Source organism: Lycorma delicatula, chromosome 1 (genome assembly GCF_047948215.1).
Source record: "Lycorma delicatula isolate Av1 chromosome 1, ASM4794821v1, whole genome shotgun sequence".
In the NCBI taxonomy this organism is placed as follows: domain Eukaryota; kingdom Metazoa; phylum Arthropoda; class Insecta; order Hemiptera; family Fulgoridae; genus Lycorma; species Lycorma delicatula.
This window is the reverse complement of record NC_134455.1, coordinates 144,386,661-144,412,416: the sequence shown is the minus strand read 5'-3', so window position 1 is coordinate 144,412,416 and position 25,756 is coordinate 144,386,661. Positions and strand designations below refer to the sequence as shown.

The following is a 25,756-nucleotide window of genomic DNA, read 5'->3' as shown; positions in this document are numbered from 1 at the left end:
TCATTAGGTTACAGAGATAATGATTATCATCATGGAAGGAGTATAATGTACTTACCGTATTGGCATGACTATTTCTCAGTGAAAGCAGCCAGACATTTAAAGTCTATAGCTTTAAGGTAAAAAATGCACGTTTTGACATCAATTATTCTCTAATAAGAAATAATTTACTTTTGGTTCGAAGTAACAGTAGCTATGACTGTGACATAAGACCGTTGTTAAACAAGTTCCTACTTTAAACATCTACTAAAAAATATACGTCAATATTTTTATAGACTGGCTTTCGGGCACATCTTTATCTAAATTTAATAGTGTTTATTGTGGTATTTAAAATAGGAGTATTTTTTTCTGCAATTACGTCTACGGTTACGCGAATGTGTTTTGAACTAGGAAGTTGAGAAAACTAAAATGAAAGAAAAATGTTACACCCTGCCAGTAATCTAGACTAAATGATGTAGAAGCCGGTATGTCGACCGTTAGGACTGCCAATTAAGACTGAAAATCTAGAATTGTTTTCTGTTGTAAACTGCGGCTCTCTTGCTCTAAAGCAAAAGTAAAAAAATTATGATCGCATTTGACTGAAAACTAATATCATACAAAAAGGTTCACTTAACCCTGTATAAGCCGCTGTTTATCAAACTTGATTTTCAGTAATTAATTAATACTTTTTTTAATTTTTACTAATTTCATTATGAGACAAGGAAGGGTTCTTGCTGTAACATAATTATTTCAGTTAAAATTCAATACATTATGTATATTTATTATTTATCAAAGAATAGTGAACCAAAAATGACATTACTCTTTAACATGTTTCAATCGCAATTGTATACAATTAACTAAATATTAAAATAACTAACATCAATACAATAATATTTACCACACTGAAGCGGAGTTGTTGAAATAAAACAGCATCAGGAAAACAAAAGCACAGTTATGTTTGACAGGTGCGGCAATGGCTGTTTGAGTAAGTAAAGCGGTAGTAGGATCCGACGGGTCAGTCTGACAGGATATTTGACGCCCTAGAAGTAGACGAATTATCCATCCTACGCTGGCCAGAGAGTAACACACTGTTAAATACAAAAGACCTCGCAGAGGATAACTAAACGGAGTTCCCCCTTCAATAATGCACGCTAATAAACCAAATAGGGAACAAGCTCCAGCTAAAACTGTACAAAACGACAACCATGTACCGGCTAATCGTTTTTCTTCGCGACTAAAAAGTATATCCGTGTCACACAATTGCACACAACGTCCGGATCTATTCATGTAAACATACAGGTGAGGCTGAGCGAGACCTATACAAGGAAGCGTCTGACGATGCGTAGGTCTGTTATCCAACATTAAACGTGATATTTGTGACGCAGGAATTGCAGCTACACTCACTTCTCTCGGGCCTTCCATGCACATATGTTCGTGGTTATTTTCCTTTGGAAATTTAGAACAGTTTAACGCTGCGGGCCACGGAAAACCAAATCCTTGAAGAACAGGAAAACATCGCGCCCTAACGGATTCGCAAAGACCGCGGCAAGGTCCTATAGGGCCGTTAACTTTTTCTGTACACATGGGAACGTAAACAGAACATAGAAAAAAATGCAATTGTGCAGAACAACCGTACTGAATCAGTGGAGAAAATGTTTGTAATGTAAAATCGGCATCACCCTGCAATTCGTGACCTACTAAATTAGGCATACCGGTCAAATTATAACCTAGCCCGCGGCACATTTCTACCCTTATAGGTTCACAAGTTCGCGATACCCTGAAGAGGGCAACGAAAACGATCCACCACCACATCGTAACCGCATGCGCGCAGCACGGCCCAGTGCTAACGGCGAGCCGAGTGCTCAGACTCTCGTGTGCCGTCTGTTAGCTAGCCGATCCGCTAGCGTCTGTAGAAGGGATGAAGCAGAATACGAATAACTCCGACCATAGCCGATACTTAACGAACAGATTTTATGCAGACAATAGCTTAAGAGCCCGTATATATTTTTAATTTTTTAGTTTCATATTTTTTCTAGTTTTATATCGATTTTTATATATTTTAGTTTTTATATTTCTTCTAACAATCATATTAATACCAAATATAACGCATGAAAAGTTTAGTAAACGAAAAAGAAATGAAGAGAAATATAAACATGCATGCTCAGTTTACTTTACTGACATCGATTTCTATCGGTATTATATTTATCTCTAGTAAATACCATCATAAATAATAATTCTTCATTCTGTGAATTCCTTTTTCTATAGCCATAAAAATAAATAAAGATTTAGCTCAACTTTAAAGATATATACATTTATTAAATAATTATTTTCAATGTTTGTTTTCTAAGAGAAGAAAACCCTGCTATAGTTAATGAGCTTTAGAAAAAATGATTGAGATTTGTTTATACTTAATCCATCTCTAGTATTTTACTCCAGTTATTAGGGTAAATCACTTTTTTCCACTTCCTCCGAGATGTTATTCCTGGTAATTAAGTAATTCCTGATTAGGTATACATCTATCCCATCAATTGTTTACAAACCTCGTTGTTACCTTTTTCAAGGAGTTTTAAATCAAAAGTGAAATAAAGAATAAAAAAGTCCTTAAAAATAAATTAAAAATCAATCCTTCACTTGTCAGCCCAAATATAGATTTAATCATACAAAATGCCACCACCTGCTCCTATATAAATAAGCCCGAGTAAAAGGGATAGACTAGAAATTATACTTTCAGTTCTTTCTTTCTGAAAATCACGTGCTACTAGACGTGACCAATGCATTACCCAAGAAAAGTGTATGAAAGAAAAATTATTTTATTACGTATATTGGCCAATTTCTAGATAGCACTCACAAGTAATGTTATCATAGATTGGATTCAGTTTGTACACTACCATGTTTGTTTCGATATTAAAATTGGAGAATATTTTGTCCAAATGGAAAACGACTATCAAATCTTAAATTTTTCTAAGCTTTCAGTATAAGTTGATCAAGAACAGTAGAAAATCACAAACGTATATTCTAAACAAACAAGTCTGCAATCCTTTTCCTTTTTTTAAAAGAAATAATGATTTCCTGTTTTTTAAAGGGCAAAGAACAATGAAGAAAAAAGAGAAAATGTAATAGATGAAAATTAATTCAAGAAAAGCATGGGAACATGAGAAGTAGCCCTCTAATTAACTTTAAACGTAAAAAAATTACCAACATTGTATATGTAAATCTTAAAAAAGCATCTGATAATTCAAAATGGAATTGACTGTTGAGATTTTTAAGATAAATAGGACTAAATTAAAAAGAAAGAAAATTTGTTTATAATTTTAACAATAATCAAACAGTTAATAACCATAAACAAACATTTCTTTTTTTATATTACTAATTAGCAAAAGATAATATTTCCCATACTGATATAATTATTTGATAGCAGTACTTCTAATTTATTATGTTCTACAACTACATCTTCTAAAAATGTAAATTGTATTTCATAGCTTTACCTATATCATACATAACTCATTGTATACCTTTCTGTATGTGAAACATTAATCTATTTTTTTTCTTTAAAAAGATGTTAACCTCTCACTCAGAAAAGTTATTTTATAAGAGATAAAAAATAAAACAAATTAATTTCTATAACAACAGAGAGAAAGGTCGCATAAGAAAGTATTCAGTGGGTACTTAAAAGATTTTTGCTGTTAAAACTAGCTGACATTTTTGTGCATGAATCCAATTCAGATACTTTAAATTCTATTTATGCAGATTAATTTTTAAGGCATGTGTATAGGAGATGTTAAGATTTTGGATCATCAAAAATTGGACTTATGTGAAATTTTTCATTCGCAAATAAAGTAGTTGCAGATAATTCATTCCATTTAAGATGACCTTAATCTTTTATTAATATTGATTTCACTCAATACCATTCATTCAATTAATTGTATAGTACAATTATTGAGATAATAGAAATTTGTAATGTGAAGATTATTTCACATTACAAATTTCTGAAGATTCTTCAAGGGGTTACAAAGTACATTCCATTAAATACATTTATCTTTTCCTTTCAAAATGGAAAGTTTTAAAAGATTTGACATAAAAAAATTATTTTATTTAAAAACTAATGCTAAACATTAAAAATATGACAACCAAATCAAATACACAACTTTTTGTGGAATGTATAATAAACCTTATTTTACTCAAAAGTAAAGAATGAACTGATATTATAACTACTATTATAATTTAATACTTGTCCGAATATATAAAATAGTCCGAGCATGAAATATTTCTCATTACATTTTTGTTTATATTTGGACATTCAAGTACTTCTACACCAATAAGTAAATTAATATATCTTTCAAGCATTATTTCTCTACCTCAGTCATAGAGTGACAACATCTTTACCTTTCATCCAGAAGTCAAGTGTCTGATCCTTAACATTTTTCAAGATCTTTCTGGAAGTTTATACAAATTGGACATTATTAGGAGTTAGATTTCTTAAAATCTCTCTCTGTTAACCCTTTAATTTTGCTATGGTGATGATTTGTTATTGTTGAATTAACATGAACAGTGTCCTTTCCTAATCTTTTTAGTAAATGTTTAAGGTAATGATTTTATTTGTTTGTTTAACCAAATAATCAGTGTTGACAATAGGAATTGCTCCATTATAGTTTTTCTAAAATTGGGCAATACATACATTTTAGTAAGTTTCTGTTACATAATACACAAAATTCCATTACTAAAAACTTGTTTACAAGACTGTTCCACATTCTTCTTTTCAATTCATTCAGAAAGAATGATTTTTTTTTACTTTGACCAAATTTTACTCGTAGTTTGTTCTGCTTCCTGGACAGGTGAAAAAAAAAAAAAACATTAGTCCTCCAGCCTCTTCTTTGCATTTCTTGCAATATCAGAAGTTACTTTGTTATGGAAACAGTGTACATATAGGAAGCAGCAACCATTTAAAAAAAAAAACAAATGGCTTCCTAAAGCTCATGGAAGAATTAATATTTATTACTTTTTTATGTAATCAACATATCGATGTTTGTTTTAGCCTCAAATCAGTAGCCACATTTTATAAATTTTTTTTACAGTTCAGAGATGAATTACAGTGTAGATATAACAATATTTTGCAATATTAGTAGTATTTGGTTTAAGAGGTTGTTTAGTAGAATCATGATTCATCCCCAGGGACAAGTCAGAGGATTTGTTTACTACTGATGATGCTTCCATAATCATTTTTTATGTCTGTAGGGTAATTTATGAAAACATATTAAATCAAGCTTACATACAACTTTGAAGCCATAATCAAGCTTCAATATTCATCCTCCTCCACACTCAAGTTCAACCTTACATCAGAGTACTTTCCAATAACCCAAATTTATATTAGCAATTTGACTGGTGCTTTTTTTTTACAATCACTATTTTGACTTTTACATGGTATTGTGTGGTTTCTGAAAATTTGGTAGGCTATTTATATGTCACTCCATGTTGATCTGTCGGTCAGTGTTCTAGTTACAACACTACTTCACACTGGCAGTAGAAGATTCATTTTTACAATTTCATTTCAGAGGATGAATTATAAAATAATTTATATAAATATATATTTTCTTTAAGCAAATATGAGCAAAATTGTTGGGTTCACCCACAAATGAAGGGCTCGCTAAGTTAATTAATGAGTTCTTATATATTACCCAAGATATAGCTGCCTTAGATTTTCATGACTTTTTTGTTTGCTTCTTATTAAATTTGTTTTTGTAATTAAACAATTTTAATAGAAAATTCAATTTTAAAAAAAAATATTTTTATTACAAATTGAACCCAATATTGCATCAGCTTGGGAAAAAGTCAGATTATTGGGAGTACCATGATTCTCTTGTAATAAAATACTAAATGATGAGTCAGTGCCTTTGAGCAATGACATAAAGGCTATTTTTCAAGTCATTTTTTCTTTTCTTTTTTTTATTAGCCAGAACTAAATTAGATTATCTGAGAAAACAGATGCAATGTTATGCAGGCAGGCATAACACAGTGAACAGTCATAAATATGAAAAGGGTTTAAACAGATTTCACTAATGAAAGACTCACCAACTCAAACATAGTTTTCATTCAAACAAGTTTAGTAATTAATTTTATGAAATAGCTTAATATCATCATTTGAATTAAACATCCAAATACTTCATCTGCTAAAGAAAATTTTTTAATGAAGTATCCAAATATTAGGAAAAGACATAAGCTATGTTTTAGAATTTCTTATATATTAATTGTGTAAATTTACAAACAGAGGTAGTGGACAACTACACTTCACTATAGTTAACTTCAAACAAGGATTTTGAGATAGAAGATAAAATAAAGGCCCTAATTTTAATTAACTCTCCTTGTACTTATTTATTTGAATCCATAAAGGAACAAAGCAACATCTAATACCAATATGTCTCCTCAAACAACCGTTCACTTCCTTTCTGGTTGCTTCAAACACTGAAATGTCCTCCAGCAGAGGATTTCATTACATAACACTCTTGTATGGTCCAACCTCCCATTCTTTGCTGCAACACTGGGGAGCTGCTGTGGCAGTCTATTGACGACATTCATACCTTCTACAATGATAACATAACTTACTGGAGTAAGATCTTTAGATAGTCTGTCTCATGAAGTAAAAAAGGAGAGGATCCTCTCGCCAGTTTAAACAGCCACATCACACAGTAATCCAATGCTGCTCTCACCAAGCAAAAGAAGTTTATAGGATTCAGTAGCTCTTTGTTTCCTTGATGTGAAACCATCACCGTCAAGTACTTCCTCTCACAATTTGAAATGAGAACCAAACGCAAATGTAGTTACAACCAAATCATATGAACTCACATCAGTTTAACAACCAACAAAAACTCCTGCAACCAGCTGCAGGACATTCTCAAGCAAGTTATGGATATTTCTATCGTCCAAAGACAACTCTCTTGAAAGAATCAGTTTCCTCCCTTAGTATCAACAGCTTGTAGTCGCAACAAAAACCTCCTTTTTCCACTGACACTGAGAGACCAACATCAGAGCATCTCTCCCTCAGATAAAAAACCTTCAAAAGTTTGAATACAAATAAACTGAAAGTAAAATAATTTCTTTAGTCATAGAAGAAAAATTAAACACTTTTGAAGCAGTAATATGAATTGAATTAATAACACTAGACACAATAACTGGGAAGAGTGAATATTTAAATATAAATAACAGAAAAAAATAAATGAAAGACCTGAAATATATTAAATTTATTCTTAAAACTTCTAACTAGTATATCCAATCAGGAAAAATAATACAAGCTTAATGAAAATCAGACGTCCAGTAGACATGTCTGCATTGTACAGAATGCAAATCTTGACTGATTTTAAACAGATCAAAATTCTTACAGCAAAGGAGATTTATAAAGAATTTAAAAAACAATAAAAAATTACACACTACATTTTAGGAGTGTTAAATTATGTGTTTATAATAATTATTATGTGAGTGTTAATTATTATGCATCTGTTTTTCAAAGTGTAAAGCATTTTGAATAATAAAGACTAAAAAAAAATTTTCTTTATGTACACTTGTGTTCAAGTCTGTATGTATTATTTTTTTTTAATGTGAATAGTAGTAATAAAAATTTTAAAAACCATTGAAAACAATTGTTACACCAAATTTATTTTTATGTTTAAACCCAATAAAAATCACCTTAACCTTTAAAGAACTGTCTCTTTTCACCCTTTTATAGTCTTGTTTAAAGTTTTTATACTCACCGAATTTTCAGACTGTAACACTTATAAATGGTAACTGATTGTTTTTGTATTTAATCATAAAAATAACATAATTAAAAAGGAAAACATATTTTGAGAAAGGAAGTAATAATAAAAAATTCAAACAAAATTATACATAAAATATATTAAGTATATAATCATTTATTTAATTATTATTAAGCTAAATAACTTATTTAATCAAATCATACTAGTAATTTTACAGAACTGTAGTCTTCATAAAACTAAAACATATAACAATCTTATAAATTTGTTCAGATGTTATCTCTTTTCACCTTTTCCATCTGTAAAACACTTAATACAAAAATATCTAGATTTACAACCAAAATTTTCAAATGATCATCAAAACTCTTCATTATTTAATTAAAAGAATTATAACTGATCAGAAAATTTAATCGATTCAAGTATGCTTTGATATCATATGTGGTTGAAAAAAAAAAGATAATAGCATAACTAAATAAGCACCTCTTCTTTCTACAAAATTAAACTGAACAATAATTAGGGGTTATTTTTAAAAAACCAATTGAGCAAGCTGGTAAACAGGATTCCTTTAAACCTGAAGGTTTTCAGCTATAACTTTTCAAAAAAAAAGTGATATAACTGGGCTATAAGATTCTAATAGCTGAAATTAATTGAATAGGTACAGTTAGTTTCTCCAAGATTAAATGAACCTATTCTGCTGGCATTTTATTACAGACCTTCAAACAAAGATCATAAAAGATGCTTTCAGTTTCATATGATCAGAGTAAACATTGAAATCTTTATATCAACAGCTAAGTTTACGAGTATGAAATTTACTCCATCATGATAAAATCGAACACTATCATAGTTTAAGAACTAATTGCTAGGACTAAATTCATAATTATACTGTAAAAACAAATCATCTTGACTATCTGACTACATTGTTGAAGTTTATATACACCCTGTAACTCTGGAACTGCAGCCAACATTTTTTTAATGAAATAAATAGTAAATGATTTTTCTCAATTGAATGACTTACTCTGCATGTATGATGTTTAAAACAAACCAATCGTATGTGGCAATAGATAAAGTGCTTGAAAAAAATTTTCTAAAATACTTATACGGTTCTATAACAACATTAGGCATACTAAGTAATTATAAAACATTCTATTAACATAAAATGTTATTTTAGATCAGAATGAACATTATTTTAACATTTTCGGTTACACATTTATTACAGTTGCTAAATCATCTATTTATTGTTATTTACTTTTACACTTCTCACAAATACGACTGTAATTATCATGTTTAGTCGTGTAAAAAGATCTTGAGTTTAATCGTATTATTTGAAGTGTTACAACATGCTGTGCTTATTATCAGCAAGCGTGATGCTAACCTGTAGATGTTGGGGAAGATCAAGAAGAAAAAGGAAGAACTCCCCGGGCCGGCCCAACATGGAATCTAGTGGTGGATGCTGACATCCCAACTGGAGCAGCACGACTGGCTGGACCAGCATGAAGCCTGCTGGCACCAAGAAGTATAACAGTGAAGATGGAACTGGATGAGCACTGTTCAGAGAGAACTGCCTCGGCTTCATTGGCGGAAGATGACCAACGCCGACCTGACTGTAGGGTTCTGCATGCCCCACACTATAGTGCATGCTGTAGAGGGGACCCAAATGCCGCTGAGGGGAAGCTTGGTCCGATTCTAATGGACAAGCCACAACTCCCCAATTACCACCCACTGAGCTGAGCCGATTGGAAATCAGCAACCGGACTCAACAACCCTTCTCCGGCTAACTCATTAGACAACAAATGGGCCTTTTCCAGGCCAAGACTACGGAATCCCAAACAACCCTTTTCAGGGCTAACAAAGGTTTCTAAGGTACCACATGCCGTAAAACCATTCAGAGACAAAAAACATTTAAAAAAATATTTACATTATTTTTAGCAGTCATAGAGTTTCAAGTGATCTTCATTAGTACTTGTACTTTCTGGAGCTGACTAGCTAATTAATTCTAACTTCCCTAATCTCCTGGCTTTAATATTTCAATAGCAGTTTAATATGTAACTTTTACACTATTTGGTATGTAATTTTTACACTATTTGGTGTGTTATTATGTTAATATTTGTTGTAAGATTAAGAGGCTAGGTGATAAATTGTTGTAAGCAGTAACTCACGAGTTCACACCTCTCATATATAAAAGACAATACTCAACAATGGTTTTGAATTTTCATACAAAAAAAACTAACTTTTGACGTGCAGGTTATAAAAGAACACTGTAACTAACATGTCAATAATACAAAAATACATATAATCTGTTGGCAATCTTTATCAAGATTTAGGTACTCCCTTTTCCTACCTGATGTCTAAAGAACATACTGAGTGAAGCTGTGCCTCCCAAAAACAAAAAGTACTGCAGAAAGCTGTATATCCCAGATATTTTTCATTAATTATAGCCTGGGGAACATTCTGGCCAGTCCATTTGGACTACACACTCACCACTTACAACCATTCTCAATTTAACTGCTCTTTATAGACAAGCATTAATCAATAATAATTTGAGATTGACAAAATAAAATCCTCAGACTGAGCTTACTAGGCAAATGGAGCAACAAAATATACAGCTGTAAACTGTTATACTGGATATTGTTATTTTAACAAACATAAGTTCAGCGTCTCCTTTTAAGGATATCTACTTCATGCTTTAAAGAGCCCACAAAAGCATAATACATGCAGCATTTTCTTCATCTCCTGATTGGTAAAGTGTACATGTTGATTAATCCATAATAAGGCATTATTCAATCATCGTTAGTAAACTAAATTCTGTTCTGCTATTTCTCTCTTAGCTATCTATATTCCCTTGTCATTACCAGAAAAAATTTTGATTGCAAGATCCCTTATCTTAACATTGATAATATCATCTAGTATGGGTGGTTGAAGAAATAATCACACAGTAGTAAATATTTTTGAAATCTGTCTTCTTTTTTTTTTCAAAAAATTAACTCTGATACTATACTTCTGTTTGTTCAGAAGCTAGATATAATTAGAAACATTAAGTTGTCTCTTTTGCAACAATCACAGTTTTCTTTTACAGTTAAAGTATTTTTATTTTAAGAACTGTTTATTGAAATCAGCTGATACGAATGGCTTCTCATTCAGTACACCGTAAATTATTGCATAATTTAATATTTGTCTCTATCTTTCATTATTGTTAAAAGAAACTGAAAAAAAAAAACATTAATGGCTGAGAGCTCTATATCTCTATCCTTTCAATAAGTGTGTGTATAATAATTATCAAAGATAAAATATAATGCAGGGGGGTTATTATTAGCAGGTTTTTTTATCATCCTCATAAAGATTTGTTGTAATTTAAACAACTTAAAATTAAGAAATAACATTTTTTGTTTATATTTATACAATATAAAGTATTTAAAAATTATTTCCATAATTATGTGTAAGCAGGTTCATTAGAATGATAAAATTACGGTGAAAAAAACTGAAAGCAATGACGGAATAGATAATAATTTTTCTATTACAGTAACCAAATCTAAGAAAAAAAAAAATCATTTTAGTTTACAGTACAGTTCAGCAAACTTGTACTGAAAATCTATCTGATCAGTCATTAATTCAATTTGTTTCAGTTATCAGAAAAAAACTATGGTGAAAATCCAAATTGCAAATTGTCACAGACAAGTTGATCATAAAAACAATTAGAAAAATTACAATAAGCAAATAAACAAAAAAGTGGCCGTTATGTATAATATAATATTGCAATTTATTAGTAATTTTAAGTACCAAAGTCATTTACAGTATTGCCTGTACAATAAAAATGAAATAAAAAATGACAAGAAAATAATCAGAAATTTTTTAAGAGGTGATGGAGTTGTTAACTACACAAACAAAAAATTTGTATAAAAAAATAGGCAACATGATTATATGGGAAACAAGCCTGTATTTTTTCTTTCTCTGAGATTTATAACATTAAGATAACTAAATGAATAAATTAATGTTTGACACATCTATAATAATAATAATCATTATGACAATAAATAAATTATACTACAATTATTTTAACAGCACAATAAAAATAATTAACAAAAATAACAATACTATATATATAATAATTATTATAACAATATAAATAGATATTTAAAACTACTTTTGAAAATATATCATAATATAATTACATCATTTATACAAAGTACACAATAAATATGATACACTTGACTAAAAATACTTGGCATTTTGTGACCTTGAATGCAGGTTTGGAATTTGGTCACTCCACTTATAAGTAAATATATATTGTTCTAAACAAAAATGAACCTTATCTAAAATATATATGTATATATATATATTTTATAAATAACAGATTGATTTTTGGGAATAACAATTTTTCAATAACTCCCATATGCAGAAAAAAGCTCATTAGTATTTCCTTGAAACCATTTTAAATAATGTCATTCATTTTAAAGAACTGTTATCATAAATCCATAGTCACATAGCTTTATAACCTAATTTTAGAGCAAAATTTACATAAAGTACAGTAGAGAATTAGCAGGCAGCAAGCACAGTTATGTAAATTTTTAAATACATAAAATTTGTTTAGTTATAGAATAATGTGAATTCATCTAAATAACATGGGATAATAAGTTCACAAAAGTACACACATCCAAAAAACGGGGTGAAAAATTATCTCTTAAATATGCAAGCTCTTACACCTTACACAAATTAAAAAAATTAAAAACGAAGTAAAAAAACTCCAGTAATTAAAAGAAATTCTGTAAACAAAGCAAAAATACCATTACATAGTCATTAAAAAATTAAAACAAAAAGATATTTATAAATAAATTTTAGGGATGCAGTTAGTATTCAGTGTCAACTTATCAGGCAGCAAATAATCAAGTGTGTGCACTAAAAATAATGCACTAATACTTTTGGATCAACCCCTCCATGTTGTTACAATCAATCCCTTTTTATCAATTTTTACTTTTCTTTCTTCTATTGTTATGAAAAAAAAAACTGAAACCTTTTGTTGAATTATGAGTGCTAGTTTTACCTTATTATTTCTCTCTATAATGATATTGAAGTTGTTTGTATTCACAACAGCCTCATACAGTTTTTATAATGTATCACATTACATTTATAATGTACATTCACTGTACATTGTCATAAATGTATATCACTGTACAGTTACAATGAACAATTTTTACAATAGAATCTAAGAAGTTTGAAAAAGTACACATGTACTTTTATTAATAACTAATAAAAATAAATAATAAATTCTGCTAAAGAATTTATTTTATTTATTTATTAAATAAATAGATTAAGCCAGCATACTAGTGTTTTTTATGAATATTAGTGTAATTTTAGATCCTTTCATAAATCTACTTTGATTCTATAACAAATTATAACAGCTACTCTTGGTGGTAAGGTTGGTAACTGGTTTAACTAATCTCTTCCTTCATTTGAACTACTGATAAGTGTGTTGTATACAACTCAGCTGGAGACAGTAATTAATATGTACAATCGTTATTTTTTCACGATGAAAAAACAATATATTTAAAAATTTTTGGAAAACTCTGAAATGGAAGAAATAAAAAAACAAATAATATTATTTAGAAAGAAAAGGAAGGCATAAGAAGAAAGTTATTTGATTTATATCACGAAAATAGAAGAAATTTTAATTTTGGAAGTGTAGACAGAGATGAAGAAGAGGACAACACAAATAAAAGTGTTCACAATACAAACACGGAGGGATCAGGTGAAATTGATACAGAGTAAATCTAATTTAAATGAAGAAAGATAAACTTGTTTTATATTGCACTCATCCCAATTTAAAAAGTAAAATTTAATAACAGTAGCTCATTTACTTAAAATTAGAGATAAAACTCATCAAGCTTGTTTTCTATGGGGTATTATAACTTTTCTTTTTATTAAAAAATTGAATTAAAAGTTAATTATAATAATACTGATATAAATACAGCAAACCTTAGCTGTAACCGTACTAAAGTTTCGTTTAATAACATAGTTGATTAAAACTGTTTTGGGTCTGTGTGGCTTCGTGGTGTATTCTACAGTATTGTGAAACCATCAACTAACACGTTTAGAATTGAAGATTAGAATCCAAAGTATTAAAAGTGAAAGGCAAAAACAGAAAGTAAGTCAAAGCTTAAAATCAAGACAATTGTTAGTTTTCTAGATAGTATTAGATAAAATTAGAATGACCATATGGTCTTTAAAAACATCTAACATCAGCTGATGAGGCCTATTCATAAAACAAACAAAAAATTAAAAAAAATATGACTGTATACTTTATCATAATGTACTATCCATATCTTTATAAAACCAGTTAGACTATCATCATAAATTTAATATAATTTTATTACAAAGAAACAAAAATAATAATAATAAATTTGTAAATCCTATTAAATATTAACATTTGTACAAAGATTAAGATCTTTCTTTTACTACCTAAAATTTACTAAGAAAATAAAATCTAAATCAATTTAGTTAAAAATTAAGCACTTCATGTGAATTGGTCTTTCCCTTTAATAAAAATATATTGGTAACTTTTATAGGGAAAATTTTCCTTCAGCTATTATTCTATATTTAGGCTACACTCTGATTTTGAAGATATTATTAAATTAGTTATTTCAAAAAAATTCTTGTAAATGTTATACTATATTTGATTTTTGAACAATTCACTTTTGTAATAGCATTTCTGTTATGATCTTAGTCATAGTCACAGTTCCTTCATCTCTGTTGTTTCAGTCTTTGTAGAGCTGAGTTGATGCAAATTGATAGATATTTTTAAGACAAAAATTGTTCTGTTAACAGAGGAGATTTTCTTAATGTTTTTGTATTAGCCAGGAACACGGCAAATTTTTGCCAACTCAAAAAGATATAAAAATATGGATTTTACTTGGAGGTATTTTTCACCTTCTCATATTCATAATTTGGTCATTTCATTCAATTCCTATTCTTACTCATGCACATCAGATTTAAAAATAATAACTCTAAGATGGTGCCTATAACTTACTTAATATCCCTCTACAAAATTACAATTTTTTAAGGAGTATAGATTCAAACGATACTCCATGAAAGTTGTATTTTAAATTTATAAATTTTATATATATATATAAAAAATATATAATTTTTTAATACTAACTCATCTTAGTAGGATTATACTCATTCATTAGATAAACGTTTTAAAAAATTGATTTCTTAAAATATAACAAGGGATTTCTTAAAACATCTGCTTTAGGCATTTAATAAAATATATTATTTAATGATAGTATTACAGAAATAATCTATGAAGATCATTCAATTCAAGTTTAAATTATACTTGAATAAACAATAAAAAACCCTTCTAATTTCTATCAGTAGTTTGCAATACTAGAAATAAATCAGTTTTATTGAATGACTGAAAGAAGAAAAACTGCTTTCATCATTAGAAATAAAATAAGCATCCTTAATGTTTTTTAAGTACCGTCTGATGAAGTAGCAATGACAATATAAATTAAAACAAGAAAAGAAAATGAAGTCATTTTTTTCGTAACAATAGTTTTACTTTTTTCTTTTAATTACCTAACTTACCTATATAATATTTAAAGATAAAATACTCTTCTATTACAGCATGCTTTTAAAATATAACAAATTAATTTGATTTTTTTCATGTATATATCCCTTAGGTCAGGAGATGGGTTCACCAGGTAAATTATTTTAATTTCCCAATCAAATAAGTTCTTAATTCATTACCCGCCATGCATACAATAATGGCGAACAAAATTTATTTCCAAATGCCATACACACAAAGGCAGAACATGTCATTCAAAATGAACAAATTATCCATAATAATAAAGCAAGAAATTTTATTGCCCTAAATTAAGCATACACTGTAAATAGAACTGCTTTAGTCCATTCTAAATACAATAAAAAGAATAACAAATTTAATGGTATTTTCCTTAAATAGTAGTTAATCACTTGCTTCTTGAGCCAACTGTGAAAAATATAATACATTCTTAAATTAGTATAACATCATAGGTGATTTTGTTCAGGTTATAATAGACAATCTTACTGTAAACGTGAAAAAAAGGTTATGCAGATCTGAAATTATAGATAACAATGATATTTAAAAAAAAATCACAAAAATTATTATTACAGAAAGTTAAGGGCAAAAAACACATAGGGTAATTAGTTTTCTTCTAGATAAATTAAATTTCCTGTGTGCTGGAATAACATTGATTCCAGCACACAGCATTTACAAAGTAAAATTTGAAATGCATACCGTATTACAAAGAACATTAAATAATACAATTCATTAAATTTTTGAGGAGTTAATAAACTTACAATACAAATAAAGAAAAAAAAACATATTTATTGACTGGTATGGGATGTTTGTTATTAAGCCTTATTTTCAATTGGAAGTTAATGAAAACCACCTTTCAGCAAGCTACCCAAGAAGCTACTCCTTTAGACTACAATAATGGATTAATTTTCAATGCATATATAGCGTGGGAGATAATTAATTTAATGATTAAAATTTAGTTTCATGAACAAATTAAATTTAGTTTTTATAAGCACTACTAAGAAGTAAATAATAAAAACTAATAAAAATAAGAAAATATAACTTCTATTAAATATTACGAACAATGAATACCTTTAACTACTCCACTAAAAAGAGGTCGCAACCATAAGTTCCAAAAATAAGCTAATCACATAAAAACTTAAGAACATATAACTACCAGATAGTACTGATTTTAGCCTAGTAGAAAAGTCTACCAAACAGAACCTAACTCTGTATACTTGTCTTAAATTGCTCTACAAAAGTGACCATTCGTTAACAAGTTTTACTTCTTTCCTTTTTCTTTCTGTTACAGCCTCCAGAACCACCAAAAGGTATTACTTCAGAGGATGAATGAGGATGATATGTATGAATGTAAATGAACTATATAGTCTTGTACAGTCTCAGATCAATCATTCCTGACAAGTGTGGTTAATTGAAATCCAACCACCAAAGAACACTGGTATTCATGAACTAGTTTTACTTAAGCTTAATTAAGACTGCAGCAGGAATGAACAGAATTTTAAATAAACAATAATTGTGATGCTTCAAGCATTACACAAATACATAACCAATAAAATTGTTTTTAAATGTATGCTGATAACAAACTTCTGGTTACCCATCAACCACCAAAAAATCATATTCTTAATCTTCTTTTTTTATTTTATAAATCCTTTACAAAAGGCTAAAACTTCAACTACATTTCATGCAATATATAAAATTTCTCAATATGATTAAAATACCTCTTCTATTCCCTGAATGGCCATACACTCCACTCACCCTTTTTAGATTTTTAGTACCAAAAAAATGTGGTATACACCACACTGTCTTCACAATTTGCATCCCTAAGTGAAAAAAAGTTATGAGTAACAGGAACAAATAGTTACGAAATTGAGGGAATTCAACAGGAATTCTATGGGTAGAACACACAGAGCAAATGTTTTTATAATGCTTTCCCATCACAACACAAAAATTGAGATCAGCATTTGACCTCCCACAGAAGATACTTTTAACTAGTTTTTATTACAAAATTTGGGAAACCTAAGTTTTCATAAATGTTTTGGATACTTTTGGACAACACCTCTTATAACTACCAAAAAAACTCTTGTTCAATAAAACAAGCACAAAGAAACTCCTGCTTACATGCTTTCATGGTGCTACTAATTCTCACAGACAAGTAGCATAAAAATAATTAAATCCAGTACAAAGTAGTAAGTTGTATCCTTTCATGGTGCTTCTGGTTTTTACAAACAATAAAAACGCTTATAAAACAATTAAATTCAGTACAAATTATAAAACAAATATGCTTAACTATGTAATACATTTAAGATGACCAGTAAAAATTTTAACAAGTACAACAGATTCACACTTTTTTCTAATAATGAAAGCATAATAAAATTATTACATGTATTTGTTAGAAAAACTCATAATTCAAATTACACGATTACATTAAATAATACCAAACTTCTATTATTTTCATTCTGATAAGGAACGTAAGGAAATACTTTATAGACATTTTATAAAAATATTAATATAAATTTAATATAGTAATTAATTAAATAGCACACAAAATGTTATAATTAAAAAAAAAAATAAACATTAAGTAATTTGATCTTGGTGCTGCTGGATGAAAATATTAATATTAGATCATGCGACTATGACGTATTATGAAGTGGATTAATTCAATCGAATTTATTATGATGAATGAGCTAGTTGCTGTTGCTGTTGTTGCTGCTGTTGTGTTTTTAACTGTTGCACAAGGGACAACAAAGCAATTCTTTCTTCTTTAACTTGCACCAGATCCTGTTGCAAATCAGCACACAATTGATGAAGTATATTATTATACTGCTGCCTCATCTCTATGCTGAAAGATTATGAGAATATGTACATTAATAAAGAATTATATTTAAATTCTAATTAATAAACCACCTAATACATAATATATTGAGATAAGATATATCTTAATTTTTCATGAAAATATTTTTGCAGGATCCAACATCCTCAGTCAATTGAATGTGATACAAAGCCATTTATTGTAAAACAGGATTAATCAGAAAATAGAATATTAATTAGGAAATCAGGATGATGTTTACATTTTCTAATTAACCATCAACAGAATTTCATCCATTTATCAAAACCAGGTGGTAATAACTCTTTTACATGTGTTGTATGGAATGAGTATAATTGTTGCTCCCATACATTCGCAACACTCGATTGTCAAACATGAAAGTGATGTGATAACCCTCTGGTGATAGAGGTGGGAGATTAATTGTACCACATTTGATACTGCTTCTTCAGTATTGGCATTTTTCACAAAATGTTCATGACCAGCATTAAATCATGCTCTAAGCATAACTGTTTCTCAAACTCACCTCTTTAGAGGGTCAAATATTTTACAATTTGGTACTCTTCAATCTGGATATTTTCCTGATATTCATGCACAGTAGCCAATCCATTTTTATTTACTTTACCATAAAATTAACATGTATGTCAAATCTCCAAATGAAAACAAATTTGTGGTATCACCCACACTGAATGACTGACCGAACAATAACAACACAAACAACGCTCAAATGAATATTTAAACTTAATTGTTGATCAGCTGTTATTGCCAACATTTAAATCAAAAAAATTTAATATGTTTAAGAAGAATGTTTGTCAAATTTATTTTTATAATTTTTAGCATCTGTATGTAAATTGCTCTGTTTAAAATCATATCATTTTTCCAATCCAGTTTGTATGTTTTGTTTCTAATTAAAGTTGAACTTCTGACATTTAAAAAAATATTTTAAAATACATTATTTATATCAATTTTCTTAGAAGTAAACTCTCTACAAAGTTAACTAGAAATTTTTCTTTATTGGTAAATTAACAATTAACATTTCTTAGATTAAAAACCATAAGGTAGCACCAAATTTATACCTTGGTTTGTACCTCAAGAATTTTAGTACAACTTAATTTCACGAGGGAGAAAAAAGCAGGGCTAACTGTTTCAAGAGCCGAAACTTGTTAACGAAACATTTTCTGACCATTTTATCTTATTTTTGGCTATAGAATCACCTCTTGAGAGATTCCTGTGCAATTTGGAATCATCTGTGTATATCTATAATGTATATAATATAGTGTATATTGTATAGTGTATATCTATATGTTTATAATATAGTCATCAAAAAAGGTTACAGCAATGTAAAAATACGTATCTCATGAACTATTAGGGATAATTAGATGAGTATTTTTTTTTTAAATTCACCATTTAAAAGTTTTTTACATACCTTAGAATGTTTCAATACACTGAGATAAGAGTATTGATTGCTCTGCAAGCAGCCAGCCAATAATCAACTTCTGCCGAGGTTCTCTGGATTATCACAGGCGTAACTGTAGCAATAGCAGTGGTGATCCGTCATCTTAAATGTTGACATCCCTGATTTTTTCATTGCAGATAATGCTTTTAACATATGCACCATGGAAAAAAGTATAGGGTTGTCAAATCTGGGTTTCTTGGCGGCCAAAGCACAGAACCGGCCCTACCAATCCATTAATTAGGGAATCTTTCATTAAGAGCGTGTTGAACACCTAGGCTAAAGTGTGTCAACATCTTTTGAAGCATTACAGCAATGTTACTTTCTTGTTCAATTTGATCAATTGCAGGAAAATGAACAGTTGTATCATGTCTTAATAAGCATTCTCTGTAATAGTAGGCTCTTGAAAAAAGAATGAGCCAATCACACGATCAGACTTCAAACTGCGCCACATGTTTATTTTTGGGGAATCTCTGACATACTCAAAAATTTCATTGAATTGATGAGATCCCCATATCCTACAATTATGCCTAAAAATTTAAGACAATGAATCACCGCTGCTATTGCCACCACAGTTACGCCTGTGATGATCCAGCAGACCTGGGCAGAAGTCGATTATCACCTAGATGTTTGCAGAGTGACCAACGGAGCTCATATTAAAACATTATATGGTATATAAACAAACTTTTTGAGTTAATGAATTTAAAAAAAAAATACTCATTTGATTATCTCTAGTAGTTTCTGAGATACGATTTTTTTAAATTGCTGCAACCTTTTTCAAAGACCCTGTATATACTGTATGTGTGTGCGCGCGTGCGTGTGTGTACTATTCCAGTACTGGAAAACAAAATTTGCTTATTTGCATAATAAATTTCAACATTTTCAAAAAAATGGAAACAATTTTGATGAATTATAAATTATAGATAGATATATTTTAATGTAATTATAGAATTTAATAAAACTGAAGATGCTAGATGCCACAGAAATTGATTGTTGGAATTAGTATGGTAAGCTTGATTTATCTATTTACTCTGTTTTGGTAGTTAATATTTCATTTAATATATATATATATATATATACACACACACACACGAGTTGTATTCAAAAAGTAATGAGAATTTTGAAATTTTGTGGGTTGTATTAGTCTGATTTTCGGGATTTTTTTGTTATTGTATCGGTAAACATGTCTGAAAAGTATCTGTACATTTTAGTTATATTGGATATTTAGTCTGTTGTCAGCTGTCAAAAGGATCACATGTTTTGGTACAATCAGCGACTTTTTATTTGTATAAATAACAGATCAGGGAATTTGTATTAAATTTTTCTATAACAATGGAATAAAGTGTAGCAATGTTTTAAAAATGTTAAATATTGCTTATGGTGAGTCTGCTATCAGTAAAGCAAGGGTTTATGAGTGGTGTAAGCATTACCAAGATTGTAAAGACATTGAAAGATGACGACCGCCCCAGCACATCAACAACCGATGAAAATGTGGAAAAAGTGAAAGAAATAATTATGAATGATCGCTGAATCACAATCAGAGAAGTCACTGATGATGTTGGGATATCAACTAGCACATGCTATGAAATCTTTTTGGATGTTTTGGGTATGAAACATGTGACAGCAAAATTTGTTCCAAAATTGTTGAATTTCAAACAAAAACAGCGACGAATGGAAGTTGCTCAGGAGTCACTAAATGAAGTCAACAATGATGCAGAACTACTGAAACGTGTCATAACGTGTGATGAAACATGGGGGATATGATGTCAAAACTAAGGCTCAATCTTCCCAGTGGAAGCATTCTGGATCACCAAGACCGAGTTCGACAAGTACAGTCAAATGTGAAGGTTGTGCTAACCACATTCTTTAATTTTAACGGAATAGTGCATCATGAGTTCTTACCACAGTTTCTGAAATTTGACTTTAATGTAAGTCAAAACAGATGGCAAATGAGGCAGAAAAATATTACAATTTGAAACACAAAAAAAATAGAAAAAACTGACAACAAAGTTGAAATACTTTCCTGGCATTGGTTATTTATTCTAATATAGTGGAAAAATAATTTTATCATTATATGTTCAAATAAACCAAACAAAGTTTTAAAATTCAAAAAATCAATGTTTTTACTTTTTCTGCTCCTACACCTCCAAAATTACCTTTCAAGGAAATTTTTGATTTTTCTGCATTTGCTATGTTAAATGGAAGAAACTAAAAAAAAATTCCACTAAAAAATGAACAATACAAAGTTACCTAAGAATTCTGTTTTTATAGTTGGAGTGAATTATGACAAAATTCCATTGTAATATTATTAAAAGTTATTATTTAAACTTTTAAATAAAGTTTAAATAATAGTATTTGGTTTATGGTTTTCTAAATTATTGTTACTGTTAAATTATATATATTTAATACTCTGTTTTTATATTAGAATCAGGAAGGATTTATTGTCTATCTTTGTTCAAATGGTTTATTAGAAGGTTAAATATAAATAGTTAAATGAAGAAATTGATTATACATTGCTTGGCATTAGCATATTCATCAGAAGGAACACTATTTATTTTATTATCACATAAAACTTAGTATATGGTTATTTTTAAAAGAACATTTTATTATTACTACAGAGTGATTTTTTAGTCCTGTTACCCAATTGTTAATGTCTGGTAATTTTTTTCTAAAAAAGGGAAATTTTGTTTTGTGACATGAAGTTGGTAGTGCTACTCAACCGGTACAGATACGGCAGTGTGAGTTGATTCTCCTAGAGCTGTGTAAACGTTTGTGCCATTTCTGGTCTTGTTACGAACAAAATGTCTTTTACCATAGAACGAGTTTTCATTCCTGAACAATATTTTGCTACGAAATCGTACATGAGTATAAAAGAATCATTTCAAATTAAATTTTTTGGTGTTCCTCCGCCAGAAAAAATGTAAATTTCTAGGCTACCAGCAGCTTTTTTATACATATTTATTTATTTCTACAGTAAAAGAAATGAGAAAAAAATAGTTTACCTTGGTTCAGAAGGTAGAGTTGGAATTTCTCTAGGAGAGGACATCCTCTCAGCAATTTCTGTTCCTAAAACTGAAAAAAGATTTACAAGAAAAATCAGATTTTTTAATGTAATTTCAGTAATTTTATGTTACTAAATTTAATGATATAATGTATTATTATTATTAAATAAATTACTGAAAAACAGATAGAAGTTAAGAAATACTCAAAAAGGCTTTCATTGCAGTTCGTAAAAGTTATAAACTTAATAAAACTATATTAGTAGTAATATACATAACATTAAATTTCTATTTTCAAAAATGTGAAAAAATGAGCAAAATAGTTGCCTTGTTTTTTACCTCGTGAACAGTTCTGTCAAATACACTCCTGTAGATTCCAACTGCATATGCATAGCTTTATTAGTAATAAAGAGAGGGTTAAAACTATAATAATGTTATTTTATTTATGCTGAATTCTGCTTGAAACTCAAACTTTCTGGTACAGATAAACACTTTGATTAATTTTTTTTTTCTTTTTTTTTTTGTAATTTTAGCGGTCATATACAAAACTGACAAAACTTTTGAAAAATAGACAGCATTAAATTTATTTGAAATACAATTTCTAAACATTAAGACTTACAAGGGTTATATTTTATTACAATCAATGACCACCAATAGAATTCCTGAACCGCTTGTTTAAGGTAAAAAATTGGAATTTTATGAAATTTCTACTGTCTGTAGATAAACGATGTTTACTACATGTCTTCAACCTATAGATACAATGATGTTATGACACAATAAAGTCATAGAATTTTACATAGTAGAAACTGTTACCTCATTTTCAAAAAAAGTTAAATGTGACTTATAAAAGTACGCACTGAAGACGAGATGAATATTAACAAATATTGAGAACCAAGGGAAAGGAACAGTATAATTAGTATTTTACAATTCTATAAGCAAAGATAATGGCTGCCACTGGAAGGAATTGCCAAACATTAAGCATAGAAAAGTTAGATGCAATTGGCACGTTCACAATGTGAAAATTATTTACTTAATATGCTTTTAATCAGAAATAAAGGATGAAGCATTAACCACACCTGCTGGTATGACTATGGAAATGTGCACATTTAAACAAAATATTGCTAACTTGTTGAACTAGATAATCTAGAAATCTAATGGAGAAGAAATTTGTAATTAACATTAATTTTTTTTTCTTCAGTCATTTGACTGGTTTGATGCAGCTCTCCAAGATTCCCTATCTAGTGCTAGTTGTTTCATTTCGATATACCCGCTACATCCTACATTCCTAACAATTTGTTTTATACACTCCAAATGTTGCCTGCCTGCACAATTTTTTCCTTCTACCTGTCCCTCCAATATTAAAACAACTATTCCAGGATGGCTTAATATGTGGCCTATAAGCCTGTCTCTTCTTTCAACTATATTTTTCCAAATGCTTCTTTCTTCATCTATTTGCTGCAACACCTCTTCATTTATCACTTTATCCACCCATCTGATTTTTAACATACTCCTATAGCACCACATTTCAAAAGCTTCTAATCTTTTCTTCTCAGATATTCCGATCGTCCAAGTTTCACTTCTATATAAAGCTACACTCCAAATATGTACTTTCAAAAATCTCTTCCTAAGGTTTTAAATTCATTTTTGATGTAAACAAATTATATTTCTGACTGAAGGCTCGTTTCGCCTGTGCTATTCTGCATTTTATGTCGCTCCTGCTTCGTCCATCTTTAGTAATTCTACTTCCCAAATAACAAAATTCTTCTACCGCCTTAATCTTTTCTCTTCCTATTTTTACATTCAGTGGTACATCTTCATTATTTCTACTATATTTCATTACCTTCATTTTGTTAATTAATTAATTTAAAAAGAAGAAATTAAAAACATAAAGAATTAAAACTGTTAGAATTAAAATGAAAATAGATAGGGAGACATATTGGAATGAGATAGCAGCTGACCTTGAAGAGGCCACATCCAAGCATGAATACCACACACTCAGAAAGATAATTGGGAAGGCAAAATCAACCAACAACATCCAAAAGATGGATGGATCCTTTGTGCAATCAAATGAACACCTACAGAGCTGGAAGGAGTTTTTCCAGAAACTTTACAACCACAATCTTCTACAAGGATCTCGTGCAGTCCTGCCACAAACTGATGCATGGGCAATATCATTAAACCATAACCAATCAATGATTGAAGAAGTTAAAGCAGCAATAAGGATGTTGAAGAATGGCAAAGCACCCAGAGTGGATGAGGTCACTGTGGAGACCAACAAAGCTGGAGGAGACATTCTGTTTCACAGACTCCACACACTATTTCAGTTGATCTGGCTCCCAGAGTATGTATCTTCCACCTGGAAGAAAGGCATCATCATACCAATCTATAAAGGGGAGGGGGCAGTCAAGATTGCAAAAACTAACTTGGCATCTGCCTCCTTTCAATCACTGGCAAAGTGTTTATGAAAGTCATTAAACTGCAACTGCAGAAATATCACAAAAAGACGAACTGTGAAGGGCAAGCTGAATTTCCACCACATCGTGGCTGCTGTGATCAGATCTTCACCCTCTGACAGCTGATGGAAGAAAGAATCAAGTGAGGAATATGAACAGTTATTGTCTTCATCAACTTCGCACTGGCCGGCCTGCACTGTGGAATGCACTGAAAGTTGAACATGTACCCCATGAAACCATTTGCTTTTTCCAAGCATCATACAATGGGTCAACCAGCTGTGTGCGAATCCAAAATGAATTATCCAATGCATTTTCTACTCAAAACAGAATTTCACCGGGAATGTCATCTCTCCACTGCTGTTCAACATTGTAACTGGCTCTGTAATGAGGAGAGCATTTGCAGGAAGGCGTGGAGTACAATATGATAAGATCACTACCTAACTGAACTGATGATTGTAGACAATAGCACCATATTTGCTAACTGTGATACCAAGGCCATAGATATTTTGTATGAGATCTCTAGTATAAACTAGAGTCCTTCGAACTGAGGATCAATGTTGACAAAATAAAGATACTAACAACTGACGGCTCACAGTCCATTGTTTACCTTGGAGGAGTTCAAACCGAATAGATCCAAGAATTCAAATATCTTAGATCGCTGGTCCAAGAAAAGAAAGTGGCATCTACAGCTGAAATCCACGCAAGGATTGGGCAGACAGCTACAGCTTTCACTTCACTAAAATGATGC

General features: G+C 29.8%; 2 protein-coding genes across 2 annotated transcripts in view; both read right to left on the bottom strand.

The window, feature by feature from the left end:
• The window catches only part of LOC142323520 (frizzled-4-like), a 100,398-nt gene extending 98,556 nt beyond the window's left edge, over window positions 1-1,842 (bottom strand). The window contains exon 1 of the mRNA XM_075363281.1: window positions 875-1,842. Coding sequence (XP_075219396.1) covers window positions 875-1,788 — 914 coding nt within the window. The 5' untranslated portion in view covers window positions 1,789-1,842. The remainder of the gene's footprint in view (window positions 1-874) is intronic.
• A 6,018-nt stretch (window positions 1,843-7,860) lies between these two features.
• Window positions 7,861-25,756, bottom strand: part of Reps (RALBP1 associated Eps domain containing) — a 114,266-nt gene continuing 96,370 nt past the window's right edge. Inside the window, exons 13-14 of the mRNA XM_075363266.1 lie at window positions 22,559-22,628; window positions 7,861-18,121 (exon numbers count right to left, since the gene is read on the bottom strand). Coding sequence (XP_075219381.1) covers window positions 17,953-18,121; window positions 22,559-22,628 — 239 coding nt within the window. The 3' untranslated portion in view covers window positions 7,861-17,952. The remainder of the gene's footprint in view (window positions 18,122-22,558; window positions 22,629-25,756) is intronic.